This window comes from Gavialis gangeticus, unplaced genomic scaffold (genome assembly GCF_001723915.1).
Source record: "Gavialis gangeticus isolate Ggan-Ray unplaced genomic scaffold, GavGan_comp1, whole genome shotgun sequence".
NCBI classification, from domain to species: Eukaryota; Metazoa; Chordata; order Crocodylia; family Gavialidae; genus Gavialis; species Gavialis gangeticus.
This window is the reverse complement of record NW_017728960.1, coordinates 2058695-2066746: the sequence shown is the minus strand read 5'-3', so window position 1 is coordinate 2066746 and position 8052 is coordinate 2058695. Positions and strand designations below refer to the sequence as shown.

The 8052-nt window shown below is 52.7% G+C and overlaps 2 protein-coding genes across 2 annotated transcripts in view; one reads left to right on the top strand and one right to left on the bottom strand.

Moving 5' to 3' along the window:
• Positions 1-24: 24 nt before the first annotated feature.
• Positions 25-1247, top strand: SNAPIN (SNAP associated protein; the record flags this gene model as incomplete). The annotated part of the gene is made up of 3 exons (XM_019511571.1): positions 25-127; positions 260-378; positions 816-1247. Coding segments are annotated over 3 exons (324 nt in total), but the record flags the coding sequence as incomplete, so codon positions are not given.
• Positions 1248-1540: 293 nt separating this feature from the next.
• The window catches only part of ILF2 (interleukin enhancer binding factor 2), a 12617-nt gene continuing 6105 nt past the window's right edge, over positions 1541-8052 (bottom strand). The window contains exons 3-15 of the mRNA XM_019521890.1: positions 7916-7958; positions 6689-6793; positions 6210-6287; positions 5883-5985; positions 5726-5791; positions 5319-5435; positions 5064-5142; positions 4165-4252; positions 3816-3877; positions 3386-3500; positions 2778-2868; positions 2028-2197; positions 1541-1689 (exon numbers count right to left, since the gene is read on the bottom strand). Of these exons, the coding sequence (XP_019377435.1) occupies positions 2037-2197; positions 2778-2868; positions 3386-3500; positions 3816-3877; positions 4165-4252; positions 5064-5142; positions 5319-5435; positions 5726-5791; positions 5883-5985; positions 6210-6287; positions 6689-6793; positions 7916-7958 (1108 nt within the window). The 3' untranslated portion in view covers positions 1541-1689; positions 2028-2036. The remainder of the gene's footprint in view (positions 1690-2027; positions 2198-2777; positions 2869-3385; positions 3501-3815; positions 3878-4164; positions 4253-5063; positions 5143-5318; positions 5436-5725; positions 5792-5882; positions 5986-6209; positions 6288-6688; positions 6794-7915; positions 7959-8052) is intronic.

Below are 8052 nucleotides of genomic sequence, written 5' to 3'. Positions count from 1 at the left end.
GGGGGGTGCTTGGTGCGGGGCTGGGGGCAGATCCTTGGGGGTCCCCAGCGCCCGCCTGTGACCCGTTGCTGTGCCCGCAGGGAGAGCCAGGTGGAGCTGCGGGAGCACATCGACAGCCTGGCCACGGGTGAGCCGCGGGGGGCAGGCAGGGTCTGTCTGGGGGATGGGGAGAAGGGCTGTCTAGTGCCGGTGTGCTGCAGGGGCCACCCGGGGAGGGGCGTGGTCCTTGCAGGGTGCTGCAGCGCTGCTCCTCCCCCAGAGTTGTGCCGGATCAATGAGGACCAGAAGGTCGCACTGGACTTGGACCCGTATGTGAAGAAGCTGCTGAACGCGCGGCGCCGCGTCGTGCTGGTCAACAACATCCTGCAGAACGCGCAGGTGGGTGCGGGGCCGGCTGCCATGCCTCTGGCCAGGGCTCAGGAACAAGGTGGCAGAGAGGGACTTCCCCTCCTGCTGGAGGCCCTTGGTGCTTCTGACAGGGCTCAGGACAGGGGCTGGCGTTTGCGCCCCTGGCTGAATACCCCACCACCCCTGTGGCAGAGGAACACTAGCAGTCATGGCTTCCCTTGTAGAGGGCGCTGCAAGAAGATGGAACTGAAGAGTTGTCTCTTGCTTGAACAGTGCTGGCACTGTTGGCACTGTACATGTAGGTGCCTTGCCCCAAGCTGTCAGTCTCTGCCAGGCCACCAGCCTCAGCAAGCCCCTGCGCGAGTCAGCTTCCAGAGCCATCTCTGCTCTGCTAGGCAGCCCTTGCAGGGTCAGGCTTACAGCCCTCATAGCTCTGCCTGCCTTGATGACTATGCTCTCACCTGCAGGAGCGGCTGCGGAGACTCAACCACAGCGTAGCCAAGGAGACGGCGCGTAGGAAGGCCATGCTGGAGTCAGGGGGCTACCCGCAGGGTTCCCCCAGCAAGTGATGCCGCTGGGTCCAGGCTGCCATGCTGGATTGAGCAGATTGCAGTGGGACCCCCAGCTCATACTGACTGCCCCAAGGGCTGGTCCAGGCCCACAAGCCAATGGCTGAGGAGAGTTGGCTCCCCACAGCTCCTGTTGTCGTCAGTGCCAAGGCCACCTGGGCCAGCAGCAGGCAGCTTCTTGCTCTGGGGCTTGCCTACATGGAGGGGAGGGGATATGGTTCTGCATACCTGCCCCCTGGGCTGGCTGAGACAGCACGCACTAACCCCAGCTCCATGTACTGTACCTCTAGGCTCCAGGTGGCACAATAAAGTGACCCCCCCGCTTGCAAACGCTGAGTGAATAGTGCCCTGTCTGCACCCGCACAGCCCCAGGGGTTGGCTCTGTCACTGCAGCAGCACCCACCACTGCAAGCCCTTGCAGTAACTGTAAGACCACGTGGCCTCCAGGTCTGCTTCCCCCCCAAGCGGCTGCACCCACGTCACAACCCCGGGCTCCTCCAAAAAGGGCTGCACACCCTGCTCCAAGTCAGCCATGGGGGCCTGAGGCCAGACCCCCAAACCCTGGCTCCTGGAGCACAGAACTGTTCCAGGGCCTGCTCCTGCACCCAGACGTCAGAGCCACATAAAAGGGCAGAACTTTTTAATGTTAAACTATAAAAACCACAACAAAATACAAGTGTCGGTTGACGTAGGGTGATGCGGTGGGATATGATGCTCACTGTAGGGGAGGACAGCCTGGCCTCTGTTCCTCTGTCCACAGACCGGACATGTCCTGCAAGAGAAGCAGGCAAGTACCTGTCAGGGGAGCTGCAGGGCGGGCTGGTGGCCTCCTGCTGCAAAAGGGAGGTGGCTTGGAGGGGACAAAGATGTCCTGGAGCTGGTGGGACCCCAGCCACAGCCCCAAGGGACATCCCCCTCACCCCAGCACAACTAAAGCCAGATCACCAAGTCTGGCTTTGCCCCCAGGATGAGAGGAACTGCAGTGGAAATGGGGTGGGTATCTAACACTTCCACATGCAGTGGCCTGGGGGGCTATGGGAGGCAAAGTGCTGTACCCAGCACTTCAGTGACATGGCTGCACTGCACCCCTGTGCTTCAGTCAGGCTTTACCTGGACGGGTCATTCCTGAGTCTCCATGCTTTCTTCCTCTTCTCCTGCTGCTGTCTCCTCTTGATTCTCCTCTTCCTCTTCTCCTTCCTTCTTCTCCGGGGGCTTCTCATACGCCTTCTCAGAAGGCGTCACTATCACACCATCCCAAGTGGACATTTCCGAAGCCAGGTCTGCAAACAGAAGCAGCGTCAGCAGGTGGTGACCCACCAGCGTGGCCCCCATTGCCACATGCATCATCACAGCATTCACCAGAACAGGGAACTAACGAGCACTGCCAGGAACAAAAACAGAAGAGCATAACCTACAGAACCAGGCTTTGCTCCTGCTGGCAGGGCTCACAAGGAGGAAGTTGAGGTGGCCCCTGAGCCAGACACACATGCTTTGGGCAGCAAGCTTTTTGTGCCTGCCCACTTCCTGCCTCAGTGGCCAGCTCCTGAGTCACAAGGCAGCATTTACTGCAGAGCAGCAACCTGCATCCAGCAGGGAACTTGTACTGATTCCTGGCTGCTTGCTCAGCCTCCTGGCTTGGCCCAATCTGGGACGGCCTCTTCCATGGCATGTTTGTGTTGAGCCTCTAGCCACAAACCCTTTGCGTGGAAGGGCTCATTTCCCCATCAGTCTAGTAACGGAACAGTGTGCTATTCTCCCCCACCCCCCAAAACATGGGGTGTGACACTCAACAGCAACAGCTCTCGGTGTCCCTGGCGCACACTGGTCCTGCCAATCAGCAGTCGTGACACACTAACTTACAGCTAGCATCACCCTCCTGTCCCAGGATCTTCCTGTAGCCTCCATGCGAGAGGATCCGGACGAGCGTCTGTGCAGTGTAACACACCATGTCCTATGAGGGGTAAGTGGGAGAATCAGTGTGTGCTGGAGTCACCGCACTGGTCTTGGACAGGTCTGATGCAGTGTCACAGTCGGAGGTTATGCTGCCCCAGATGTGTGTGTAGCCAAGACTCTAACCCATCCTGCAGAGGGTGGGTCTACTCCAGCCCCAGGAAGAGGCAGTAGCCCTCTAACACTCTCTTCAGTAGACTAGTTTGTTAATCAGGAATGAGGGGCTGTGGAAGTTTCTTATTCCAAGGCAGTGGGTTCCACCAGTTCCTGCCCCATCCCAGCAATCAAATCACCCTCCTCCCAACCAACTACAGCAAAGGGTGCTCACGCCCCTTGCGCCACTTCAGCTAAACTAGCCAAGAGGCCATCTAAGGCACCAGGTATGCTTCATACTGTACATACATCCCCTTCCCCAAAGCCCCAACAACTCCTAGTCTGTAAGAGAGGCAAGGTACAGACTGGGATCTAGGCAGTTTCATAGGGGTGCAGCACTAGCGAGCTGCATTAGCTTTCCTCACCTGCTGTTCAAGGGTCATGACCGTGTGGACTCTGAAGTTCCCACTCTCACAGGGATCGGTAATTCCGACAGAGCCGGGGAGGAACAGCCCGGCTGCCAGGATCTGAAGGCAACGCCTATGGGACAATTAGAGGTTACCAACTAGCGGGTACATTTTAGACACCACACAACCCCGTATATTGGCTTGGTGATGCAACAAGTCCAATCTGCTGCCCCACCCAGCAAGTCACTATCATGTCTGGTCCCTGCGTTGGAGACTTGGGCAAGGGTAGCAGCTAGCTAGAAGCATCTGCTTTGGCAAGTAAATGTGCCAAAAGGCTCTGAGTTCTCTCAGTCTGAAGTATGTTCAAGGTGGGAAACTCAGAGCTCTGAGCAAATCCAGAGGAAAGTTTTGGTTTGGTCTGCAAGGCACTGTGCTATAGCTGCCATACCTGTAAGCCACGTTGAGAGCCAGGGGCTGCCTGGTGGGATTGTTCATCACAGCATAGTGCCCCTGCAGGAAAGGGGAGAAGAACGTGGTTAGATACAAGACTCTATTTTAGGAAAGGACAAGTTTAAGCCTCCACAATCCCATGGTGGCAGAAGTTATACGTCCCAGGGCTTATTCCACACCGGGGCTGCGTCTTTCACACTGGAGGAATTGACCCTAGAGCATGTTCTCTCCACATCCTCTGCGGAATGGAAGCGCACCCCCCATGCTTGGCTGCACTGGCCAGGGAAGCCCAATTGTGTCAGATCAGACACCTATTGGCACGCTAGTCCCCTCTTCTGTGCACATACCAGCAGGTCGAGGATCCACGGAGTGAGGGGCTCAAAACCAGGGAAGCGAATTCTCAAATCCTTCAACAGTCGAATCAAGACTTTCACGCTGGAAGTTTATAAGAACAATGTTTAGAGGCTGAACAGGACTGACATGGCTGCTAGAGCATGTTCTAGTGCACTAGGAATGCCTTGCTTTTGGGGCTGGAGTGAAGACATCTCCTGATGAAGCATGTCAAAGGGGGTTGCGTAATCACCTCCCAGAGAACCAGCAGCTCATTTCCCACCAGCAACCCCACAAATGAACAAGAGCTGACCCTGCAGGACCACACCAGTCAGGCAGCAATGAGCACCAAGTATGTGCGTGAAAGAACCAGGCAAGTGAGAAATTGGCAGTGCTTGTGAGGCACAGCAGCTCAGTATTTCATAGATTTCATAGACATTAGGGCTGGAAGGGACCTCAGAAGATCTTCGAGTCCAGCCCCCTGCCCCAGGGGCAGGAAGTCAGCAGGGGTCACAGGATCCCAGCAAGAGAGACACCCAAATGTCTCTTGAAGGCATTCAAAGTAGGTGCTTGAACCATCTCTGGCAGCAGTCTATTCTAGACCTTGAGGGCTTGGACAGGAAAAAAGTTCTTCCTTATGTCCAGCCTGAAACGGTCATGGAGGAGTTTGTGACCATTCGATCTAGTCATCCCTTGGGGCACTCTGGTGAACAGACATTCCCCCAGATCCTGGTGAGCACCCCTTATAAACTTATAGATTCTTATTTGGCTGGCTAGAAAGGAAGCCCCCACAGCACTAACAAAAGGACAGTCAAACTGAAGGATCAGGGGTTAAGCTCCAAGGGGACACCCCCCCCACCATCTCATACAGCAAATACTATTTTTTTAGTGCAACCTCACGGGTGCCATCACTTACGTGGACTGGGAAGCATTCTCCTCAAACCAGCGAGCATGCCTGATAGCAGCCAGGGCACTCTGCAGCACTTTGATATCCACTGAAAGAGAATCCAGAAAGGCAAGATTTAGGCAGTCAGAACTTTTGAAGACAATCAGCCCAGCAAACAGCTACCCAGGAGGGTCACTGTTAGGGCAGGGGGGACAGAGTTATCACAGGCATCAGTACACAGACAAACCACACACACACAGATAGCCAGGCTTTGAGACATCTTACAGTGCAACTCTGGGTCCAGTTTGCGGAGGTTGGGTGGCACAGTTGTAATAAGGATCTTCACTGTAGCATCAGCTGAGCTAATCTCGAAACCAGTCTCATTGGTTAGCATGGTCAGGACTGAGGGAACAAAGAACACCACAGCTACTTCAGTGGGGTGGGAGCAGGGACACTACAGACCCCCACAGACAACCCCAGGACACAGAGTAAAAGGGGAGTGGATGATGCCAGGCTCAGCTGTGGGGCTGCAGCACTAAGCTGAAGTCTCTTCCACGACATCAGATTTGTCCTGAAAGTAGTAGTCCTGGCCAGAGGGACTCAATCTGTCCCTGTTTACTAGGAACAGGCATTTCACTCCACTACTTGTTCTACTCATCTCCATCCCCACTGCCCACAGCAAAGGGTCCAACCTTCAGTAGGATCCTGGGCTCTCAGACTTTCCACCACTTTGTTTCCCAAGGCAGCAACTGCTTCCACTAGAGAGAGAGATAAAAAAAAATAAAAAATGAAGTGAGGTATTGTAGTGGTTCTGACTGCCACACCCAATCAGGAGCAGAGGACACTTACAGGTAGGCAGGATTTTCAGGATCACCACCAAATCAGCTACATTGTGCCCTGTCGTCATGGTGCCCTTCTTGTAGGATCCCACCTGGCGGACTTCTTCAATTTGCTGTTTCGAGAGAACAAGCCAAGAGTTAATACAAGCCAAGAGCATGCAACTCAACTTCACAGCCTCTCTCGAGAGGGAGCCTCCAAGGTCAGGAGCAAAGAAACCAACACAAAATTGACCTGCCTCATGAGGACAAGGAGAGACCCAACCAGACTAAGGCAGCCTCTGAAGAGCTGCACCAACCCTGCAGACCTGGCACATCTCGGCAGACAAGACTGACTCACCACTTCAAAAGTTCCTGGTGCCACTATCAAGTTGTCAATCACATTGTTTATTTTAGTCACCAGAGACAGGATGGATGCCTGAAAAATATGAGAGAGCATGGTAATGGTAGCAGCAAGTGACCTTTTCAACTAAAGCTGCAAGACAAATGCAAGCCTTTGTCTCAAAGGCTGGGAAAGGATGGGATTTGGATAATTCTGAGACATGCAAAGGAACAGACAAGTCAGGAAAAACAGATTTAAAACCACTTTCCAAGCAACATAACCCTTTTCCATCCTACAGCAGGCTGGAATTAGCACCCAGCCATGGTCCTGTCCCTTGGTCAAATTGAGAGACATGTAAACCTAGGTATCCCTTTGCAGGAAGATCATTTCTGGTGTTTGTTACAAAAGAGTCTACACTGGATTAAGAGTAACCTAGCACCAGTTTGAGTCCAGGAAAGTTTTCCATAGGAAGCGCATGGGAAGCACGCTTTATTAACCTGCTCAGCTGCAGTTGGAGCCAGATCCTGGTTTCTCTTCAGCAAGGCTTCACTGAATGCTGTCTCATCAGCTGCAGGCTTCACGCGAGGGAAGGCCATCTCACACTGCAACAGAAGCAAACATTAAAGCAGCAGCTCCATGATACAAGATCTTTGGTGCAGCACTTAAGAAAACAAGCTTATCCCAGTTTTCCTCTCCACGTTCCCTAGTACCTTCCAACTACATTTTCTTGCTTACAGCCTTTTGGACATGGCAGCCAGGCTGCATATTCCATTTCTACTAGGTTCAGTGGAGTAAAAAGAACTTCCCTTCCTACCCACATCTTTACCAAGGCTCCAGCATCAGGAGCAGGTCTCTGAAAAAAATCGCACCTTAGTTACCAGAACCTGCAGCAAGGCATTTGTGCATGCTCTGCACAGAAGCTTTTTAGTTTACAAGCAATAAAATGACAGAGAGAGAAGTAGGACTTAAAAGGTAGATCTCTAATGATGGGTCCAGCTGAGTACTAAAAGGCAGTAAAGCATCTGAGACCTATTCAATGACATACCCAATTTCCTAATGAGACTCCTGCCTGTAAATACTTAAACCTCTTGAATTGTTGCAATGGGAACACAGATCCTGGCCTTGTAAGGCAAGGAAACAGTTAACCCATTTTCCCTGAGAAAGCCACACCTGTGTCCCTACACCAGACAGGCTCAATGAAGGAAGGAAATGAGCTCCTCCTCTTCCTCCTCTATAAGAAGACAGAGAAGAAAGTTATTTCTGTTTAGTCCACACAGATACCAAGACCTGGAGGAAGGCCAGACTCTACTGCTCGGGGAACCTGGCTAAGGTAATGCACACTTTGGGCTACTGGCTGCAGATCTGGGAGAGGATTTTCATTTCCTGTTCCACTCTTTAACAGTGGGATAGGTTGTGATTCATGTTAGTGATAAGCACCAAGGCTTTCCATATTACATGTCATCAACCCTCTGTCAAATACTGCATGTACGCTGCCTCAAAGACCTACTTGCCTCCTGTTCACTCAAGCAAGCCAAGAATCAGCCACACATTTTTGGTTTTGAAACTTGCTATTTCCTATGGCCCTACAGGATGTTCTGCTATTACATTGCCTAGTTTAAAAGAAACAAGCAACTTTTTTTTACTTCAACAGAAGTGTTATTTTCCACTACAACCCTGCTCCTGTTTTATACAGCCGGCACCAAGCACTGCAAGAGGTTACTTACCACATAGAAGTCAAAGGGAATGTGTGGCACGAAGGGCCTGAATCTAAAAGGAAATAGTGGAAGGAAACAGAGGTGAGTTGTCATTATATGCAAGGGACTCCCACTCTCTCCACCCCCCCCCCCCCCCCCCCCCCCCC